This window comes from Pelodiscus sinensis, chromosome 1 (genome assembly GCF_049634645.1).
Source record: "Pelodiscus sinensis isolate JC-2024 chromosome 1, ASM4963464v1, whole genome shotgun sequence".
Classification (NCBI taxonomy): Eukaryota; Metazoa; Chordata; order Testudines; family Trionychidae; genus Pelodiscus; species Pelodiscus sinensis.
This window is the reverse complement of record NC_134711.1, coordinates 183,709,978-183,733,500: the sequence shown is the minus strand read 5'-3', so window position 1 is coordinate 183,733,500 and position 23,523 is coordinate 183,709,978. Positions and strand designations below refer to the sequence as shown.

Here is a 23,523-nt window from a genome sequence, read left to right as displayed (position 1 = left end):
GTTTCAAAGCAGCACCTTTGTGCTTTTAACTTATTTGACTTTCCAGTTTTGACATCAGTCCTATAGCACTCCCTTCAGCTAAAAAGTATAAAGGTAGAGACTGATTCCAGCTTGCAACTACACAATATATTTTCTGGAAATCATTCTAGTTAGGAAATTCCCGTTTGTGAATAGTATTTGCAGTGAAGGGAAAGACTTATCATGCCCCCATCAGGCCATGACTGATGAGAGATGCAGGTGTGGTAATAGTACTGTTCATACCCAGAGTTTAGTAGGAGTGTCAGTTTGACAAAATGTGTGTGTATGCTGTAAATCAGGACTACTCCACTTTGGAAGCCCCAGGGCACACAATGATGCTCACAGCACCTGCCAAGGCCCGCACCTTAACTGGGGTTGCATATACATGCAACCAGCTTCTTTCATGCTGATGGGCATGAATATAAAGATTAGGGCAAGACAATATAACATGCAGGCCCCGTTTAAGTCAGTTGTGCTGATACTAATAAAATGCTATAGTTATCTGATTTCCACCCCTATGCCAGTGCTTTTAATGAGCAATGACAAGCCAGAAATTTAACCACTAAACCAGGTATCAGCAGAAGACCATTCTATTGACTACTGTTTTGTTTCGGCTCCCACTGGCAGGCTGCAAACAAATGGGCCATGGGTGATGTAATAGTCACGCTGTACACTGTGCATAAGAGTGTGTGTGTTTGCATATATATGTGTGTGTGTGTGTGTGTGTGTGTCAGCCAAATAGGGTGCACATATAAGTAGTGTACGTCATGTATGCAGCTGGCATGAGTGTGCGCAAGGTCCCAGTTTTTGGAGGGGGGAAGATCCTGTCCGCCTTACTCGGGCGAGTCTCTAAATCTGCTGGGTGCAAAGAAAACTGTTACCGCTGGCTGCCGGAGGCAGAACGCGGCTGAGCGCGCCGCTCACCTGAGGAGACCGGGGGCCTCTCCGCGCCCGTGGCGCGCCCGGCAGAGGCTCGGCTCGGAGGCGCTGGCCCGCCCCGGGGCGGGGCTCGCTGCGTTGCGCGCCAGAATTCGGAGCGCGGAGCCCGGCTCCCGCCGCCAGCGCCCAGCCCCGCCATGTGCGCCGCGGTGCCCGGCTACTCGCCCGGCTTCAAGAGGCCGCCGGAGACGCTGCGGCTGAAGCGGAAAAGGGCCCGGAGAAGCGAGGCCGCCTCCCCGCCCTGTCCCCGGGCGGCCCCGGCCCCCGCCCCGCGCCCTTTCCCCGGGCGGCGCAACCCCTTCTCCAGCCTGGACAACGCGCCGCGGCCCGGCACCGCCCCGCCTCGGCCCCCGGGATCCTCCGAGCTCCAGGAGCAGCGGCCCCCGCCGGGCAGCCAGGCCCCCAGGCGCTCCCTCTGGCAGGTACCGACCCGCCCGCGCTATAGGGACCCCCCGCCCTAATGGGGGCAGGGCTGGCGCGCAGGGAGAGCACCGTGGGCTGGGGCGCCGGAGACCGGGCTCTGCCACTGGCCTAATAGGGGACCGCTGCTGTCACTGTCCCGCGTTGGGCTTTGTGTTCCCCTCGCTGGGGTGGGGGAGCCTGAGCCTTGCAGAGCGCCTGGCTCGGTCTACACTGCAGCAGACGATCCCGAATGGGTCTGTGTTCGCTGGGGCTGCAAAATTGCCGTGTAGATACTTAGGCTGGAGCCCAGGGTCTTGAAACCTGGGCAATGGGGGAAGAGTATCCCAGAGCGGTCCAAATCATCCACTCCTGCCCGAGCCAGCTGACGCTTGGCTGTGCCACTTGTCATCTATGACCGGGTAGAGAGAGCCTTTCAGATCTGCTGACGATAAAGCTAGGAATTACCAACAGCTCTAGAGGTGATTGAAATGTCTTTATTTTTGTAAAAAAAAAAACCTCCTAGGGGGTTGGGGTAGAGTGGAATGGGCTTAGAATCATCACTGGCAATTTCACAGAAAAAACTAGTTTAAAACAGGGAGCTGATGAATACCAACCTAAATCCACTTTAAACCAGGAAAGGGAAAAACAATTGCATAAGTGTCCTGCAAGTTCATTCGGCAAGCATAGAATGAATCTCTTCAGACATTGCATACATCCATTTGTAAACGAGGAACAAGCTCAGAAAGCCAAGTGGATCTTAATGGGGTACTCTGAAACCACATGCTTCTGGATGCTTAATGCTTCAAGCCTACAGCTCTGCATTATCACCATTTTTGTATAATCAGATGTTTTTACTTGTTTATGTAATATTGAAAGATGAATGGACAGGTAGAACTTCCTCTTCTAGAAAATACCAAACCAAAATACATACAGACATTCTGACAGTCAGTATTATAATTACATATGTCCATTGTAATTTTACTTTATATTTGGACAACCCTAAATTAATATATTGATCTGTGTAATCACAGTTTGAATATGTAAATATAAGATATTAGTCCTAGTTTTAGGCATATTGACTTTTTCCTGGATCAGTAAATACTGTGCCATACCTAGTTGGAATTTTCTTTTTGCCTCTCACTAAGGAGAAGAAAATGAGTTACTTTTGTCCTTTTTAAAAAATTTCGGTCAAAGCCACTTTGTTTTTGGTAGGCTAGAGAACAGGACCAAGACAAACAAACAAACTCAATAGGCAGAAAACTTATGGACAAAAAGTTGTCAACCAGTTTAAATCACTATATATCCCTGTACCCAGTGGAATTCCAGAAGGGGAGATAAATATATTCTTCTATTGGAATTAACACCATGTCCTGGTGTCTTTTCAGATTATTAGAATCTGCAAATCTAATCCCCTCGTATCGTCCCGTTCTCCCTCCCCCACCCCCATACACACATATGATCTATGAGGAGTAACTGTTGGTGAAGTTTCTAGTGCGGTAACTATTTAGAAAGCTTTTTACTTTGTCATATGTAGAATTAAAGCCACTTCTATACAGTTTAAGAAAAGCTTTTTCTTAGGGAGAAGCAGATTCTGCTGCTTTATTTATTAAGGTGTGGAGGTGGTAGGGAATGCAGTTCTCTGTTATAAAACAATTTAAGGTCCAGCGTGAAAATTTGCTGATTGCTCTCATTTAGTATGCTACATACTATACTAACACAACAGAAGATAGTATTCAGTAGTGCGTTTTTTATTTTTCTGAAGAAAGGGACTCTTGAGAGCCTAAGCTTTTCAATGCATTTGGAATTCAGTCCAAGAAAATCACTAAATTTACAAATGTATGTACATCTGCAAAATGACTTTTAATTGATGCCACCAAAAGGGGTGAAGTATTCTAATACGTCGCATTGATGATGGTCAGTTTAAAATCCTTCTTAAAATTACACTTAAAGATCAACCTTAAAATTAAGTTGTTAATATAATTCTCAGTTTGTGCTGTACTTTAGATTAAGTTAATAACTTTCTTTCTTATTTTCTTTCCTTTAGTTTTTAGATCCTCTTCAAGAAAATAAATCCACCTGGAAAGAAGAGTGTCCTGAAATAGCAGATGGTACTCCATTAACCAATGTAGGAATCCATAAATATAGCTTTTTGGGGTGTTTAACATTTCATCATGCACAAATAGTTTAACTTTTGTCTCTTTTAAGCTTGCTGTTCAGTGTCACTTAGATTTTACTAGAATGTTACAATTGTAAAACATCTTAAATGCCTTGAAGTTCAGTGTTAAGTTGACACCAACTTAAAAATCGTATTTTGTGTGAAGTCTTTACTACTGTTACTTGACACACAACATTTCTGTAACCGAGATTAGAACATTTTTTCAATTTGTTTATTTTGTGCCTCTCACAAAAACTATAATGAATATACAAGCAGACTATAAAGCTATTTATTTCCACTGATGTCCCTATAAGTCTTTCAGTACTGTCACAAAAGAGAAAGCCCTAAAAAAAATAGCGAACTTATGCAGTAATTTCTGAAACTAACTTTTTGAAGCGGACTAGATATCAAGTTGTGTAGAGTGTTGTAGCTATGTTGGTACCAGGATATTAGACAAAGTGGGCAAGGTAATACCCTTTATTGGGCTAACTTCTGTTTGTAAGAGATGCTTACACCGAGCTCTTTTGGATTAAGAAGAGTTTTGCGTAAACTTGAAAGTTTGTGTCTCACCAGTATAAGTTGGTCCAATAAAATATACCCTCACCAACCTTGTATCCAGGGTTAGGAAAAAACTTTCACTAAGAGGACAGTTATCCCTTTACTGCCTAAAGCAGCAGTTCTCAAACTTTAGCAACTCAGGGACCCCCAGTTTGATTTAAAAATGTTTATTGACCCCAAGTCAGCTTCTAATATTCCCCTGGTGATGCTCAACCCCTGCATCAGGCCACACACCCCTATACCCCTTCCCATAAGGCCCCACCACCCAATCGGTCCTCTTCCCTGCCCCTTACCACCCCCTCCCCGAGTGTGACCCTTCCCTGCTCTTCCCCTTCCCTCCAAGCACCTTCTACACACTGCTGAACAGCTGCTCTGAAGTGTGCAGAAGATGCTGGGAGGGGGGGATTAATCCGCAGACTCCCTAGAGTACCCTCACAGACTCTGAGGTCTGCAGACCCCAGTTTGAGAACCAGTGCCCTAAAGGATTTCTCGCACCTCCTGTGAAGCATTTGGTACTTTCTAGTCACTAACAATGGTGTCTAGCTTAGATGGACCACTGGTCTGATCTGGCATGGAATTCGTATCTTCAACTCAGATCTTCATAATATATTTTTAAAAAGCAACAGAAATACATGGACAAGGCTCTTAGAAACTCAGTGAAAGCAACTTGTTTTTATTTGGATGAAAACTTCCTCCAGTGTCCAACACAACTGATGAAGTGGGTCTTACCGACAAAAGCCCATGATACTATATGTATTTTTGTTAGCCTCACAGGGTACGTCTACATTGCAACGCTATTTCTAGATACCGGAGTATCCCAAAATAGCTATCTCGTGTCTTCACAACAAACCTCATTCCATGTGAAGTAAGGAACATTTCAGAATAGCACTTTATTTCAAAATTTTGCAGTGTAGACAGCAAAATAAGCTATTTCGAAATAGCATCGAAATAAGATACACAATTTGCATATCTTATTTCAAATTACTCCAGGAGTAACAGTTAATCCGAGGGAAGGGGTTTCTTTCGGAATACCGCGTCTACACGCGGCGAGTTAATTCGGACTAGTGGATTTTTAAAATAGCGACTGGATGCGAATATGCTAATCAAGCACAGGATATTTAAATCCCGCGCTTCATTAGCAGCTTCGGTATGCTACATTTGCATCCCTGGTTCAGACTAGGGAGCAAGTGTAGACATACCCTTAGGCTACGTCTATATTGGCAAGAATTTGCACAAATACTTTTAACGCAAGAGTTTTTGCGTTAAAGTATTTGCGTAAGAGAGCGTCTACACTGGCGTGTGCTTTTGCGCAAGAGATGTGCTTTTGCGCAAAAGCATCCGTGCCAGTGTAGACGCTTTCTTGCGCAAGAAATTCATGTTGCGCAAGAGGACTTATTCCTGAGCGGGAGCATCATAGTTCTTGCGCAAGAAGCACTGATTTCACACATTAGAACGTCCGTGTTCTTGCACAAGAACTCCCCGCCGGCGTAGACAGGCAGCAAGTGCTTTTGCGCAAAATCATGCCAATGTAGACACAGCCTTACAGACTAACACTCTGAGACTTCCAAATACTATAACATTGTGTAATTCTATATATAAGAGCAGGAAAGTGATTGTGACTCTAAACTGTGATTTTTGGCTAGTGCATTTGAATATAAACTGAAATACAAAGTACTTTTTTCCCCCTAAAATTGTCATAAATGTTAATAGTTTAAGGTATTTGCAAACTGTACAAAACAGCTTAGATTTTACATTTGTGTTTCTTTACAATGACTAAGTTCCAGGCACTGTTATATTTCCTATCGTAGCAATAGTTATGTAAGTAATGCTTCTGTCCAGCGCAATAAAGGCAAAAGGGGTTTTTTTGCAAGGACTTCCATGCTTTCTTTGCATTGGCTACTGTATCCCAGAGCTAAGATAACAGATAAGAAAATGCCTGCATTCTTATTGGTAGTTCATCAATTCCTGTATCCTATATGCTTGCTAGCAACATGTGCATTACATAAAAGTGCAAGAAACCCGAGCATGGTCCACCATGAAACATCTTTTTCCCAGAGAAAGAAAATTCCCCTACCCCTTGTCAGTGGTTGACTTATGCCTTGAACTATAAGTGTCTGTGTGCTTTCAAAAAAAACACTGGCTGATGCAGTTTTTAGATGAAAAATATATTTGTTGTATTTTGACTTTACATTATTTCTATTTTGTAAGGATCTTCATTTACCTGTTTCCATACCTGATGTTACCTCCTCACCAAGCACAGAATTTCCTGCAGACTGGAGTATTAAAACTCGACTTCTATTCACATCTTCCCAATCTTTTACTTGGGCAGAGCATTTAAAGGCACAAGAAGAGGCGCAGGGATTTTCCCAGCACTGTAGAGCAACATCAATCAATTTCCCACAAAGCATACAGGTGATCATTCTACTTTAAACATGTTAAATATAATAGAAATGCTGATAATGAAGGGTTGTTTTTGTTTTTAAAGTTCTTGTGTCCACTGGGAATAGCCCTTTATTGAGCAACTGGTACAACTGCCACCATTGCTGACCACCTAGTGCAGAAAAAGGCAGGATTTGCAACAATGGCGAGGTTGTTAAATAAGTTAAGGTTAAGACCTTCAGATTGGCGTACAGCAGTACAAACTGGTGCAGTTCCTTAATTCCTGCCTACCACTTGGGCTAGGTCTAGACTACCCCTTTTTCCAATGTTTTTGTTCAGAAGAGGCTTTTCCGAAATTTGACCCATCTACACTGTGCCAAATTTCGGAAAATCCCCCTCTTTCGGAAGATCCCTTCTTCCTTGTAGAATGAGAAAGACAGGGCTTCCGAAAGAGCGCATTTGTTCTTCCGCAAAAAAAAAGCGGAAGAGCAAACGCATTCCCTGGATGCGGTGGAGGTTTTAGGTATCCCAGAAAAACCCTGCAGTCTAGATTTACCCTTGAAGAATTAGGGTTAATCTCTGTTGTTGGCAGTGCCATAGTTTTATATTTAAAATGTTTGAACTGCCAGAAAGGGAGGCTGTCAAGCTCTCTGAACAATAAGGAATTACCTGTCTTATTAAACACTGTGTTTGGCATCTAGGATCCAAAGCTGTCCACAGAACTTCGCTGTGCATTCCAGCAAAGTCTTATTTATTGGCTTCACCCTTCATTGCCATGGCTCCAGTTATTCCCTCGTATTGGAGCAGATAGAAAAATAGCTGGAAAGACTAGTTTTTGGTCACATGATGAAGCACTGCAACAAGTTCTAATGAGTGAGTGGTAAGTTGAACTGAAGAATGTTTGGTTTTGGTAAACTCAAATACTTGGATTATTTTAATTATGTAATTTTTGTCTTCATTCCTGTGGAAAACACCATTTTACCAAGAATATTTATTAAGAGTCTCAGTGTATTCCTCATTGTGGGGTATGTGGTATCCCTTCTGTTGAGCTACAGAACTGCCTGAAAGCAGGGTCCATTAAGGCTTACACAGGAAACATCACCTTTACTCTGTATAAGGGGTTGTGCTTGCAACCCCAAATTTCTTTACCACCAACACAGAAAGCACGCAGATCTTGTTTTTGTCCTCAGGCTAGATTTTCTCTTAGTCTTACTTACAAGAAAATAAGATCTACCAAATAAGATCTAGGGTTCTGCCAGTCAGGGTCAGTTTTTGACTTGCTGAAGCCTCACCATGTGGGGACGAAGTCCAGGGCTCTGAGCCCCTTCATCTGAGACTGAAGCCGAACCTAACTTTGCATGGGATCCTGTGGCATAGGGGCCCTAGCCAGCTTCCCTTCTTGCTACCCTCTAACGCCAAATCTAACTTTTATATGCAGAAAACCAGATGTGGCAAAGCTGGGCTATGGATTTTTTTATAGCCTGGTGTGGGAGCTTCAGAAAGGAAAAAGATTGAGCCCCTCCCCTGGTTCTGTATAAATAGCTTGCCCTTATCTCAAGAGCCTTTGGCCCCTTTTTAGGGTCGTGTCAGGACAAGTGCCCCATAAGGATTTCAAGAGTTGTAACTCCCACCTTCAAATCCTACTGGAGACTGCCACTCATGTTTGATGCCTTCTATGACTGAACAAAGATTTACTGGATAACCCAGTGTGCAGTTTCACACCCTTTCACATGCAGTTTCCCTCACTTTCACTCCCCACACTAGAATGGGGAAACACTTGCATCTCATGTCTACATCCTGATACTTTGGCTCTGTTGGAGATACCTAGAACAGTCTCCATGCTGAGGTTCTCTGACACAGGACTCAACTCACTTTGCCAATCCAGCCTCTGCTGCCTTCTATCATGGGTCCAAGATGGAATCTCTTCTGCCTCATTCTAGAAGTAAATCCTTTATTCAGCGCTGCTGGAAAATCTAAAACAGCACCAAAGACCAAACTAGCACTGCCTCTGAAAGCATCAATCGCCATGGTGATGACATAAGAACTGACCACCGGACAACCTACTCATATAGCACTGGTATCATAGAACCACAGAATACTAGAGCAGGACAAGAGATCATCAAGTCCAGTCCCCTGCCCTCATAGTAGGACTAAGAACTGTCCATATCATCCCTGATAGATGTCCTTCTAACCTGCTCTTAAATATCTCCAATGACGGAGATTCCACAAACTCCCTAGGCAATTTATTCCAGTGTTTAGGAAAAACTTCCTGTCAGGGTGATTAATGACCAACTGTAACGGGGATGCTCCGGCGCCCCGCTACGGAGCTGCGCCATCCCCAGCCTTATGGGGTGAGACTGCTCTCTGGCTGCGTCCCCAGCTCTGCCGCGCCTGCGCCAAGGCCATCCAGAGCGGAGCGCCGGATGCCCCGCCCACCTCCACACAGGACGCCGTGCCAGCGGGTCGCGCTGGGAGGGCCCCGCCGACGTAGGGAAGGCAGGGAACGATCCGTCTGCACCCGCCCGCCTTGGACGTGCATGCGCAACAACGGCCCGGGGCAGGACGTGAGGCTGCTCTGCCCCTCCCCCGTCAGATGCTGAGCCGGCGGGATGTGTCAAAAGGGCATCACCGGCAGGAAGAGGGAGAGCAAGAAAGAAGCTCTCCAGGACAATGGAAGGGTTCTGAGTATGGAGAAGGTGACCGACTGAGGGAGGTAGGAAGTGACCCAGGCCACGGCAGAGGACTGCCCGTGGGTTGGTGCATTGCAGGTAGTTACCCCCACCAACCGAACCGTAGAAAAGGGATTCCTCCGGTTCTTAGGGCCCTGGGTCGGGGCTCGGAGTGGGGATGGGACTGAGCCCCACTACCCCTTGGCCAGGGGTGCCGGTGAGGCGACCAGTTATAAACTCGAATTGCACAGGAATAAACCCAAGGGATTGACCACACCCTAGAGTGACATCTGACAAAAGGGTTGTGGGCACTATCTCACCCGGATGGGCGAGCCCGTCCAGGCAGGGCGATGACCCTGGCAGTGGGGGACTGCTACTGCCAGGTCACAACAACCTAAACCTCCTCTGCTGCAGTTTAAGCCCATTGCTTCTTATCCTATCATCAGAGGCCAAGGAGAACAATTTTTCTCCCTCCTCCTTTTAACAACCTGTAGGTACTTGAAAACTGCTGTCATTCCCCTCTCAAGTCTTCTCTTTTCTAAATTAAACAAACCCAATTCTTTTAGCCTTCCCTCATAGCTCATGTTTTCTAGACCTTAATCATTTTTGTTGCTCTTCTCTGGACGTTCTCCAATTTCTCCACATCTTTATTGAAATGTGGTGCCCAGAACTGGATACTACTCCAGATGAGGCCTAATCAGCACAGAGTAGAACAGAAGAATTACCTCTTGTGTCTTGCTTACAACACTCATTGACATTAACTCCAGATCTCTCCTCCACTGCAGATACCTATCTATATGCAGGTGCCTGCCGGGAAAAGGAAATAGAAGAGGAAGCTTATCACTCAACAAGTATGAAAGGAATGTCCCTCTTATTCATACTTTACAACTCACGAGGACCCTGGACTGCTTTACTGTCATCTACTCTCCACAACTCTGCACCCATTAATATGGACTCTTCTCTGGTTTGGATCCCAAGAACACCTTCAATCTCTGTGTCCTCAAAAGGAATCCTCTATCAAGGTCACTAGCCAGGCCATTGTGTGCTTTTCCACTTCGTGATCAGTGCTTGTACAGATCATCTTCAGGCCTTTACGTAGGACTACACTAAGGAATCTTTGACATAGAGGGTCACCCAACTTGACCTAAAAAACCCACTCACATTCCCTCACCTCAGATCCAGCTCTTACAGAAGGATCTTCTGTTAGGCACTGTTTGTCTTGTGACCATATGTGTAAAACTCCATTAAAAACTCTGCTGCAGGTTTGTGAAATGAGATCCAGGACCACAATCCATTTCACTGATATTCCTATCACCCTCACAAGTGCCTTTTACTCATTTAGCACTGATTCAGCCTTCCTAACTGACACCAGAACTACAGCAGCATCTGTCTGTATGAGGAATGGGATGAGAGACTCCTTCAGAGGAGTGGCGTAAGTCTCCTTTGGAAGAATAACAGATTTGCGTGTTGTCCATTTCCACTCTTTGACAAACTGTTTTCAAAAAGTGGTGAAAAGTACGGTTGGAGTGTATTTGCTGAATATGTTGCACTATCAAAGAAATCTGTTCAGTGTATTACAGATGCAGAAGACGGCCTTCCATATTAACTCAAATGTTCTAACCCATCCAAGGGTACTTCGGTGTTCTCCAATTTTAGATCCCTTCCTGTACATGAGAATTGCTGGTTGAGTCCTGTACCAGATGAAAGATATCTGTTCTTACTACAGCCACCTCTGATAAACTCTGTTCTGGAAACTGCAGCACAGAAGAGAGTTAGGGACAAGGCATCCTGCTCTGTCTCTCCCATAAGAGAAGAACACTGGACACCCTATTGCACCTGTGTGACTAGGTCTCTGAGTAGCAAACCACCAGATTATAATGATCTGCCATAGTAATGACCTCTGAGATGCTATAAGCCCCATCCTGGACTCCTCCAAAGAACAAAAGCAAGCAAGCAGGACTTCCATCACTGAGGATTGCATACAGGTTCAACTGTCTGAGGATAGTGTATGAAATCCTTTGGCCTCACACCTGAATCCCAGGATAAAATTGAAAACCTCCCTTTTAAGGGCAAAGTCTTCTAGGGTTGACAACTGATGAGGCTCTAGAGAAGATCAAGACCACTCTCTGTGATTAGCATAGTTCTCTTTCTCAGCTCAGAAGAGATCCTCCTACCCAACATTCCTTATGGGCCACTAGTAAAGGACTCATTCCACCTAAAGATGGTGTCCCTGCAGTCATAGACTATATTCTATACTTTTAAGTCTCAAGGCTAATGGGCCTTGTGACAGCAATACACACTCTTCACTGACCAATCTTCTATCTATCTCCCTATAACCTCCAGTTTCTCCAAGGGCATGGTGAATGTATTTCCCCACTACCACATTGTAGGAGCTAAATCTTGTCTAAGACACATACACACCTGTAGATAAAATTGGCCTTCCTAGTAGCAGATACAATTTCTAGGAGGATTAGTGAGCTTAGTGCTTTGACTACCAAACCTTTACATTGTAGTCCAAAAAGACAAGTGTGTCACCCCATTCCTACCCAGGGAAACTTATTTCATACTCTTGATGTGAAGAGGATGCTCTTTTCTTATCAGGAAAAGACGGTGGTCGTTATAAAAATGTTAGATTTTCTAGTATACATGGAAAGATACCAAAGAGAGCTCATTGCCAAACAGACTCTCACAGGTGAGAGCCACTACTGTGTCAGTAGCAAGCATTAGGAAGGTTCCCACAGTGGAGATGTGCATGGGAGTGATATGAAGTTTGATCCATTGTCACCAGACACTGCTCCTTGGATTTAGCATTTGTACTTCAATGCCTAATTTGGGAGAGCATAGCTAAAGGCCTTATTAGTTAAAATCTCATCCTTTAGCAAGCAGTGCCCCATCAGGATGTCAATCTTCCACAGTGGAAATTTCTAAGTAGAAAGGCTACTTACCAATAACTATTCTGAGTTTCCTCACTATTTACAACATACACCTCCCACCAAGTCTTTCTGTTTGAAAGGAAGAAACTGAGGTAGATGGGGGATTGCATTCCCTCAAATAGTCTAGGGGGGTGGCCCTTGTGGAGATTTCTAATTGTTTTTTTCAATGAATATCAAAGAGACAAGATTGGAAGGTAATATATTTTATTGGATCAACTGCTGTTGGTAAGAGACAAGCTTTCAGAGCTCTACTGCAGGTCTGAGAAACTTACTGCCACATCTAAATACAAGGACGAATAAATAGTTTAGCATCCATAGTTAACACACATTTCAAGGGACCAGTCAAGGTGTAATTTGTGTCTCTCCAACAGAATTTGGTCCAATACTACAGTAGATTCAGTATTTCCAAATTCGTGAATATTGAGGTCTTAAAAGTGAACATTTCAAAATTTACCATAGCTATAGTGTGTAGTTGCAATATGATGCATCACTTTCTTGGACCTAAAACCATTGAAAACCAACTTCTAATGCATTGAGATGTGATGACTTGTTTGTCAGGGACCCAATTTCATTAGTGATTATGTTTGTCTCCCTGCACTCTCATCTCCCAACTGGAAAAATGTGGCTCATAAAACTCATCATTTGTAAGGTTGGTGTTTTGTAAAATCTGAAAGCCTACTTGTAGTAAGTAACCTCTTTCTTATGACTACTTACAGCAGACATGCAAATCTCTTCTAAAATCTATCATAGTAAAGGGAGCTGAATATTCTCAGTAGCCAGTCTTAAGACTTGACTGCTAACTTCTTGTGTTAAACGCCCCTCCAAGCCAAGTTGTTGATCTGAAAGAATTTTGCAAAACTACTAGGAAGTTGTTTTTTAAGGGAACACACTGAGAACTTCTCAGAGCTCAGCACCCACAATCAGGGCCAAACATTATTCGAAGAGGCTCAGCACAGAGGATGATGAGTGCTTCTGAAAACCTGGCCCTTCATATTCCAAGACCTCATCTTTCAAATCTAATCATATTAGGTGAATGTTATCTACAGTACCCTACAACTGAGAGATTTTATGGAGTATTTTGTTAAAACCTATTTGAGGTGTAGGTGGTTGTTTTAGCAGGTCACAGTAATATAAAAATGTCTCTTACAGAATGATTATCTAAAATGTTATAACTTCTCTTTTGTCTAACTTGCAGGTCTGTCAGTTTTACCTCCCTATATAATCTTCTCAAAGCCAGGCTATGTCCCTATTTCTATGTTTGCACCTACCAATTTACTGTGCTGTTCCGTGCAGCAGGCCTTGCAGGAAGTGATGTTATCACAGCTGTTATTTCGCCCACAACCCGGGGTTTACGGGAAGCCATGAGAAATGAAGGTAAGATGGAGTTCCTTCCATGAAAATTTGAAAAAAGTATAAAACTCGCTTTCTAACCTTGATATATATATAAACCATTCATTTGCTTTACCTTCCCTACTCAGGCATAGAATTTTATTTACCTTTTGTAGAAGAAACTAGGAGCAAGAAGCAGAAAAACTGTAAAACAAACGTGGACACAGAAGATAACAGTTCTGAAACAAGCAAAAACAGTGAAGATGGAGAGTATGTCACAAAACTGCCTATCTACAATTTAAATGCACTTGCCGCTGCCTGGACAATTCTATAGATATTAATGTGGAGTGTTTTTCTTAGGGAACAAGGAGTGAGTGATGATGAAAGTTTTTCTTGGCTTGAGGAGATGGGAGTCCAAGACAAGATTAAAAAGCCAGATGCAATTTCTATCAAACTGTATCCTTTGAGTACCAGAATATATTAATCTCAAACAGGCATTGAGCATTTGGCTTCTCTGTGGTAAAGATCTGTGGTTTTTAAATTGTAGTTCATTAATCACTATGCAATAATCAGAGGGGTAGCCGTGTTAGTCTGAATCTGCAAAAGCGACGAGGAATCCTGTGGCACCTTATAGACTAACTGAAGTGTAGGCGCATAAGCTTTCGTGGGCAAAGACCCAGTTCGTCAGATGCATGTAGTGGAAATTTCCAGAAGCCGCAGGACATAAGGTGCCACAGGACTCCTCGTCGCTTATGCAATAATAGTAATTCTGTAGAATTTTCAGTTAGTGATACGCTTCTTTTACAGTAAGTGGTCATAAATATGGCATTTGCTTCTATACTTAACACTGCAGTTTTGTCTTTAAAAAAAAAAAAAAAGAAAAGAAAATACTGTTACAGGATCACTAAGCGATTGCACTTTTTTATTGTACCAAATATTAATGGATTCTATCACATTGTAAAATGTAATGAGTGAAAATACACCTGTTACTGACCTGCCTTCTGTTTAGGCTTAGAGTAATAACTACATTCTCTTATCTGTGTAGTTAAAGAATATTTTTTATGGAATAACAGGCTTCTGTCTGAAGCTTATTTAGTTATAAATTTCATCTAAGACTAGGAAGTGTAGATTCCATGTGGCGTAAGAAAAATATACCACTCTGTCATGAAATGGTGTAAGGAAATCATATGAGTGCTAGGTTTTCTCTCTGTCAACTAGTATTTCTACACAACCATGTCCAAACTTTTATGACATTTCTCTCTGTATTTGATGAGTTTTTGTATTTTGATATAAGAATCAAGTCCAGCTGTTTCTGCCAAGATAAGAAATAATCAACAGACTTCCCTTGTAAAACCATACATAGTAAATATTGGCTAGCATGCTATGTTAAACTGCCTTTTCAGTGATCTATATATGCCCAGTCTGGAGATATCGCTTCACCTGGAGAGAGTGTAAGCTGTTTGTCACCTCCCAGAATGGTTCAGTGATAGTTTAGCTAAAGATATTTATCTATACAAACTTTTGTCTTGGTACACAACTAAACCTAGGAACAATACTTTATTTCACACTGCAATTTTTCCAGTGCTTTTTTTGTGACGGTACACACTGGTATGGCTCCAGCCAGCCCTGGGAGCACTCGCGCCGGATGGAAGCCCACTCGACATCTGGCAACCCTAGTACCAGCACCTTTGCTTTTTTTGTTTAAAAAAACCCCCAGAAACTGAATTTTTCTAATACCAAAATAAAACACAAGAGAACTACTAGTACAGCTTCTACCTGAATGGCTAGAAACTGTTTGGTTCATCGTGGGTTTTTTAAATGATATGTTTAATTATAAAACAAACAATCTGGAGAATATTCCTTGCCTCATCTTTATTTTGAAATCATTGGGCCGGAGCTATTTTTTAGTTCTTTACCTTTCCAGATCAACTGAAAATTAGCAGAGAGCTTTGTTTCAGTAAATTTTTACTTGACTAAAATTCTTGGTCTTGCTCTATTTGATGCCTTTAAACTTATCATATATTTCCTTTGACCCATCTCAACATAGCCGTAAAGAAAAAAATGAAGTGCAAATGGATCACAAGCCAGAATCTGTTGCATTAGTAAAAGGAACAAACACATTCATGTTGTTGAACTTCCTGATAAACTGTAAGAGTTTAGTGGCTGCTGCAGGCCCCCAGGCAGGGCTGCCACCAACACTTCTCTCCCCCGTTGCTTTTCGAGGTGCAACTATGCAAACACTCAAGGTAAAAAGCAGAATGACTTTATACAAATGGTCTCAGATTGTGGTAGTAGCAAACTTTCTGATGCTGTCTTCAGAAAGGAAAGGGACATTTTATTCTTTCGCACATCCTTATATGGTTATTCCTCTTGGTGCCATTTGTGTAGTTTATAATTGATGTTGAATTTAACATTAATTACCTCTCTATTGAATTTTTACGGTTGGTAGTACAGATTTAAATGATTTGGAGGCTTAGATGTGTCTCTCACTTTCAAGACAGAGGGTTAAAACTTTTTTTTTCTTTTCCACGTCACTAAGGTTGCCCTTATGTATTTTTAGTAATCCTGTTGTGTTAAGAATCTGGCTGATGGAACTGCCCACTTTTGGTGTGCTCTGAACTAGTGCCTCTACCAACTCTACCTACAAAGAGGCAGAGGAGCCTCAAGAGTAGTGCTATTAACTATGGTGTCATACCTAAATTCCGTTATGGGATGTTTGTTCTTTCAGACTACACCCTCCTTTTCCCCCCCCCTCCAAGCAGTTGCACACTCTACCTACTATATTGTGTAGTGCTCTTGTGTATTAGGGTTTAGTATAATAAAAATCATGCCATACCCATGTCTTGTAAGAACATTGAAGCATTGAACACCTTAAATTGAAGATGCTTTTGCAATAGATGAAAAGACATTTGATTAATCTTGATGTATTAGACACTAAATGTGTAACTTACTGTCTTCAGGCTCGAAGTATCAACGTGAAAACACCAGTTCACTTGCGCTGTAATGATATATTTAGCTTGGAGATTACAGGTCCTGTCATGCCTCATTGTCTGCATACTTTGACAATGCTGCTCAAATCTGCACAAAGGGGAGCTTTTTCTGCTGTGTTATATACCCATGAACCAACAGCAGTGTTTAACACTACCACAGAGAGAACTTTAAATAAGGTAAGTCAATGGAAAGGCTGTCTTCTGTGTTAGGATTAATACCCTTTTATCACTAGAAACAGCAGACTAGTGCATGTGAAAAAACTGCTCTTCACTTGGGATTATGGGAAACACCCAGTTGTGGCCACTTTAGTTTAACCAGTTTACAAGGTTTTATCAGTGGTAGCAAGGAGGCTGAGATTTCTAGTCATAACAGCGGGAAAACCTGTTCATTAAACGGATGACTTAAACCCAGTCTCTATCGCCTGCTATGCCACCAGTAGACTAGGCAGCTCTTTAGTAGCTACAGTACTTTGGCACAAAAAAGGGTATAAAATGATTATAGTAGTTTGAAACCAATGCATCTTACATATCTTTTTGTGAAACTGAATTTCCATAGGAAACTATGTGCAAGGACCTTACTAAATGTGGGTTACATCTAAAAACCTTGGATCAGTTGACTCAACTTCCAACACTAGGAAAGTCTTCCATACGACTCCTAGAAATGAGAGACTATGCTTACAGCTGGAAATCTTAACTATGCCATTTTAGTTCATGAAATAAGGACTAGTAATGTTTAGTCAACACTCTTCAGGTGCTATTGTGCTAATGTACCAGGAGGGAAGAATTGTCTACTTGGGAAAGAACTTCTGTTGCCCATATCACCACACACAAGGTAACTTCCAGTGGAAAAAGTTATTTTGGATAATCCAGCAAGAACACTGTCTCTGAACCTGCAACCTCTGCATTTGTTGTCAATGTTTTTAAATAAATTTTTTTATAAAAAAGGTAATTGTGTTTTCTCCTCTCTGGGATGAGGACCCTTTTAAGGATTATTATATGTCATTTCTAAGGTACAGAACTGTTAAAGGAACCATATCTAGTTTCTATAGAAGTTGGAATGACTCCTATGCTATTCAACCCTGGAGGTCACCTTTCATTAAAGGCATAAATTAATCTAACAAGTTGTGGTATTGCTCCACCTAGCAGTGGTAACTCTCTTTACACTATTAACGTTTATTAGCTGGAACTAGAACTACCGAAGTTTAAAGGAAGAACTGTCATCTAAAAAAGACTTCAATGCTATTAAGATTAGCTGAATAAACTTACATTCAGTAATTCTGAAACTGGATAGCTATGTTATTTTGACATGCTATTTATTATACTGCCTGTAACAGAAGCTAAATATCAATGTTTCATTATGTAGTTCAGCTTTGGCAGAGTGCAAACTAGCTGTTAATGTCACAGGTAACCTGTCTCTTTAAGAGTATTATTTGAAACTATTCTGCAATGAAAAGTACACTCAGTGATGCTCAAACTGAAGCTGACAAACCAACAATGACTTTAACCTGCCTCTTGCAGCTTATGAAATAAAAACACTGATTTAATTTTTAATACTTCAGGGTGTTTTTACTATATCAACCAAATGTAACTGAATTTATTTCCCCATTGTACTGTTTAAATGTCAACAGTTAGTACTATAGTAAATGAAACAACTAATTCACAATATTGTGATTCTTCTGCATAATTTGGTTTTTGAACCACTGAGCTCTGAACATAATTGCTCTAGATCAGGGGTAGGCAATTTTTGCAGTGGCCGTGGGCACCACCAGAAGGGGTAGAGACAGGATATTTCCATGCTTCCCCAATCACAAACCATGATTAGTCTGGGGGTGAGGGAGGACTGTTCCCTCTAAGTGCCCATGCCCCTGGCAGTGGAAGGAGACTTTGCCTGCTCCCTCTTCTGTCCCCAGGCCAATCAGGGCTTGGGGGCAGGGGAGCATGCAAAGTCTCCTGCCCTTCTAGGAGCTCCATGCTCCTGGCAGGACAGAGGAAACTTCATAGGAGTACCCCCCTCTCCCCCCCCCCCAAATGGCCCGGGAGCAGGGCAGCAGCAGGTCCTCCAAGGGCTGGATCCAGGCTGTGGAGGCCCTCTTGCCCACCCTTGCTGTAGCTGTATAGACAACACAAATTCCCTAACTTTTTAGCTGAAAGTAACTTAGAAACTGATACAACGCCTTGAAGAGCTGTAGAATGCTTTTTCTATGAATCTTTCTGGACTAATAAATCATGAGCTCTTAAGATCAATATGCAGAACAGGCTCCCCCCTGTAAATTCAAAGACAATTAGAGGTTGCAATAGCTCTTGGATTTTACTTTTCACTATGAAACTACAGATTAATAAGTGTAATTATAAAAATTAACAGCCTACTGTGTTATGGTCTACTATTTCAGTAATCTTCACAATATAGTGTCCTCACTAACTTACTATGATACTTAAATGAGAAAATCTGATGGTACAATGAGTTAAATCAGCAACATCAACTCTTCCCCATTAGTAGAGGACTTGATGTCATCTATATTCATTTTATCACCTTTAAACAGAACTAAGAATAGATTACCTTAATTCTAGTATCATTGCAGTCTTTCCTGAGGTCTTATTTCTTGATTGGGTGGGAGGGGAAGGAGGGAGAATAGAACTATTTAAACTAAACCAGCTCTTGTGAAAAGGTTCACTTTCTGTTAGGCAGAATGGATAGGGTTTTGGCATGTAAGTTTGAATCACTAACCCCCTCATATCTGAGTGTTCTTTTGCACATTAGAGTATAGGTTTTCAGTGAAGCACTTCTAGCCCTGCTGCTTGTGAAGATCATCTTGGAACCAACTGATGCTCTTGTCTTCCTGAAATAGGGCATGATTTCTCACAGGTACTATATAGCTATAACTCCACCTGGAACAGTGTGACACAATTTTACAAACAATAGCCTGTGAGCCTTGATCAGATGCACATAAACCCACATTTAGTGGCTACCTACATTATCTTGTAATCTACTTTCACTACAGACCTTCCACAGTCTGCTGCAAATAAAGCAGGGGTTCTCTATCAGCAACAACTTCATTTGCTTAATTACTTTATGGTTTCTGATATTCCCTTTCTGTGCTACAGATAATTCAGACATTTTCTATGAGCACATCACTTTGCACTATGGAGTTTTTAATTTTATAAATGGATTTTTAAAATCCTTTAGGAACTTTTCTACAGAGCAGTAGTGGCCAATCTTTTTACATGCAAGATAAATTCAAGAAATGAAGTCCAATTCATGATCTACCTGGCCTCCTCCTCCCCTCCCCCCTTTCATCTGGCTGGGGCCAGAGGTAAAGGATGCAGGAGGTTGATTGGGTTTTAGGAGCAAGTTTGGGTGCAGGATGGGGCTCTAGGCTGGGAGAGTATGTTGAGGTGCAAACTCTAGGAAGGTGTTTGCCCCAGCCTAGAGCTCACTCCTGTACCTAAACTACCTCTCAGAGCTTGCACTTCAACACTCTGGGTGCAGGAGGGGGCTCAAGATTGTAGTAGTGTTGGGTGTGGGATTTGGGGCTGTCTAGACTGGCCAGTTTTTCCAGAAAATCAGCCACTTTTCCGGAAAAACTTGCCAGCTGTCTACACTGGCCGCTTGAATTTCCGCAAAAGCACTGACTTCCTACTGTAAGAAATTAGTGCTTCTTGCAGAAATACTATGCTGCTCCCATTCAGGCAAAAGTCCTTTTGCACAAAAGGGCCAGCGTAGACAGCTCAGATTTGTTTTCTGGAAAATCATGCCACTCTAGACATAGCCTGGGAGTTTGGGCACAGGCAGTAAGGGCGTAAGCTGCAGTGAGGAGGTACTCACCACAGGTGGCTCCCAAGTCAGCAACAGAGTGGGGCTCACGCAAGCTGTGTCTGCCTGGCTGGCCCCACACCACTCCTGGAAATGGTTGCCTGGCTGAGTGCAGGAACATGTGTGGCCCCTTGGAGGGGAAGGAGATCTTGTGCTGAACTGCTCCCCATGCCTGCATGTGCCACCCCCATTGGCTGGGAACCAGCCAATAGTGGCTTGGACAATGCTGGGGGAAGGGTAGCACAGAGCTGCCTCATCTCACCCACCCCACAAGAACTGTGGACACATACCCACACTCAGCCAGCCAGCCACTTCCAGAAGCAGCATTGGGCCAGGCAGGAACAGACAGTATGTGAGGATCACAAGCGACTAGCAAAAGCTCCAATATAGACCGATCGGTCACGAATGACAGATTAGTGACCACTGGTATAGTGCTTTCACAATTGGAATATGAACTGATGGATAGGGAGTAGAGTTGGTACTCTTGCAGGCTGATTATTTTAACAATCATTTATAGTATTTATTCAGTTCTTTCAAAGCATCTTGTACTGATGGTTACCTAGGAAGAACTTCAATTCACGTAAAGCCTAACCAGTCACACAAATTGCATATATTTCTTCCTGCCAAACAAGTGCAGATGGAACTTATCTGCCACACAGCAAGGTTCCATTTCCAGCTTTGCCTGAGGTGACTTTCACCTTCAGTCACCCTCAGAGATGAACACTGATGTTTTATTCAATAAAAAGCATGTAAAGGATAGAGAACATTTCTTCTATGGACAAATGGGAACAGAATTCATTATCTTCTGACTCCTATCACAAAGTTCCTTCCTTTCAGGCCAAAGGACAGATTGATGCATAAGAGTTCTATTTTGTCCCTGTGAATTTCTGGAGCTCTGTGCTGCTACAAGGATACAAACTTAGAAGAGAAAAAACTTTTCAGAAGTAACTAAGTATACAAAATATTAGGCATGTGACCTTTTCCTAAGATTTAATTGAACCAGGTATGACATGAACTATTTTCCCCACTGCAAATTTAGTAAGTCTCCCCCCTATCAACAATTTAGAGGTATTTTTAAAAAGTCAGAAAAACAAACTGCCTATTTTTCCCACCCACTTTCATTATCAAAAACTGCCGAGACTTGGGATCAAACTTGAAAAAACCCTTATGGACTATACGCACAGAAAACCTCAGGCCAAAAATTAGCTTGATAACTTTATATAAACTGAAAACTTTATATTTCCTATGATGGAAACAGGTCACTACTGCTCCCCCTCCCGCCCCCAGTACATACTCCTAACATCATGCTGATTTTCTAAAATTAGTGCTTTGGCACAGATCTTACTATTTACTGATGACCAATGATTAAGATTATGAACTTGTGCGGCTTTATTGACGGAGTTGGGTACAACAATTGAAGCATCATTCTACCTCCATCCAGTTGTAATTTGTTATAGCTTAAAATTCACATTAACCACAAATTCATACAATCAACATCAGGCAGAGTGTTAATTTGAGATTGGAATAGACAATTTTATATCTCCTTACCAGAACATGCAGGGGAGAGACACTTTTACATTGCAATTCTCATCAATTTCATTGCTGGACTTTCTTCCCTCCCATTTAAACCAGGTCATCTGCCTGTTCTTTTTAGTCTTAAAATGTAAGCCACGTGGCCAGTCGCAGTACACCACTGACTTAAACCCCAAACAAGACAGAAAAAAGTGGTAATGTTAGCACTGTACAACAGTGCCATAATTTACCTACTTTCTTGGAGGGGTAACATTACTGGCCCAGTATCTGTCCAGCAGTACATACCAGCCTTTTTCTAGACTTATGATAAGCTGCACAGCCTTGTACTGGCTATGGGTAAAGGTACTAACAACAGTAGCTTTACCAAGACCAGGGAAAACTGCATCATAGTACAAAAGAGTATGAAAGTGTTAACATTCCATATTGAAGAGAACTTGCATGGGTTTCAAAGAGAAATCGTATACGTTTTAAAACAAGGGTTTAGATTACTGATGCCCTCCTAAATCTGTCTATTGAATTTAGTCATTTAAGAAATAATTACATCACTAATGTAAACAATATAAACATACCAAAAACTAAAGTATGATTTAAATACATTTTTGATGGTACAAAAGAAAATTCTGAAGGCGCCTGTACAGTTTTTACAATGTGGGAATCACCAATGTATTTACAACATGAAACAGGAAAATACCTTTCTTGTGCAGAGTACAATTATCTGAAATTATGTCAATATAAAAAAAAACAATATCTAGCGGTGTGAGGCACTCCTAAAGATGGTGGCATTGGGCATGCTTTCCTTTGGTACAAGTCCCATCGCTTGGAGAGCTGCAGTTGCTGCTGTGGCTTTAGCATGCTTCTTATTAAGGCTAGGAAAGCTAGGCCTGTATTCATGCCCGTTGACCATCACCTGTTTAAGAGAAAAAAATATACAATAAAACAGATTTAACCAGGTGTTTGTTATTACTACTGGAGAAGTTTGTTTATAAGAGCCAGAGGAGCAATATGCAAGCTTTCTATTAAAGGTAGACAAGTGCAAAATACATGTCCTCACTCAAATCTCTGATATATATAAAGAAACAATCCCACTGCATCTAAATGCTGAAAGACAAGTGCAAATTATAGTGTTGCACAGAGGATAACGAAAAGAGAAGTTACTCACTCTGTGAAGTAACGATGGTTCTTCAAGATGTTTGTCCCTGTGGGTGCTCCACTATAGGACTATGTCTACACTGCAGGCTTTTTGCGCAGAATGAAAAACTTGCAGAGTGTCTACACTGCACGCGCGTTCTTGCACAAATAAATTTACAGTACAGCATCGGAAAACAGGGCTTCCTCTGGAAGAGTTATTCCTCTCCTCATGGGGAGAGGAATAAGCCCTCTACAAGAAGGCAGTGTAGACAGGCAACATGAATTTCTTGCACAAGTAACCCCTATGGCTAAAATGGCCATCAGAGCTTTCTTGCACAAGAGAGCGTCCACACTGCCATGGACGCTCTTCTGCAAAAGCACAACTCTTGGGCAAAAGCACATGGAAGTGTGGACGCACTCTTGTGGAAGACCTTTTGCACAAGAACTCTTCTGCAAAACAGTACTTGTGCAAGAAGCCTGCAGTGGAGACGTAGCCTTGGTGTCGGGCTCAGCCCGGCATCATGGATCGGAGACTTTTACAGCAGAGTCCAGTCAGACTGCGCATGCATGAGAGGCACGTGGTGTTCCCACCTTTGAAGTTAGGAGTCAGGCTGTGTGCGCTTTCTGTTTCTTCTTTGACGCCCTCCTGGCCAGTTGTTAATGCCCAGAGCAGCGGGCA

At 42.3% G+C, this 23,523-nt stretch overlaps 2 protein-coding genes across 3 annotated transcripts in view; one reads left to right on the top strand and one right to left on the bottom strand.

The window, feature by feature from the left end:
• The first annotated feature begins 835 nt into the window (after nt 1–835).
• DONSON (DNA replication fork stabilization factor DONSON) lies at nt 836–18,386 on the top strand. Its single transcript, XM_075911252.1, has 10 exons — nt 836–1,379; nt 3,404–3,484; nt 6,281–6,484; nt 7,153–7,331; nt 13,249–13,427; nt 13,532–13,652; nt 13,743–13,838; nt 15,430–15,628; nt 16,343–16,549; nt 16,929–18,386. Exons 1-10 carry the CDS (start codon nt 1,095–1,097, stop codon nt 17,064–17,066), a joined length of 1,689 nt encoding a protein of 562 aa, XP_075767367.1. The 5' UTR covers nt 836–1,094; the 3' UTR covers nt 17,067–18,386.
• A 3,162-nt stretch (nt 18,387–21,548) lies between these two features.
• SON (SON DNA and RNA binding protein) overlaps nt 21,549–23,523 on the bottom strand; it is a 60,130-nt gene continuing 58,155 nt past the window's right edge. Inside the window, exon 12 of one of the 2 annotated variants that reach the window (XM_075911105.1) lies at nt 21,549–22,623. In XM_075911105.1, coding sequence (XP_075767220.1) covers nt 22,465–22,623 — 159 coding nt within the window. In that variant the 3' untranslated portion in view covers nt 21,549–22,464. The remainder of the gene's footprint in view (nt 22,624–23,523) is intronic. The other variant, XR_012897999.1, reaches the window with a different exon arrangement.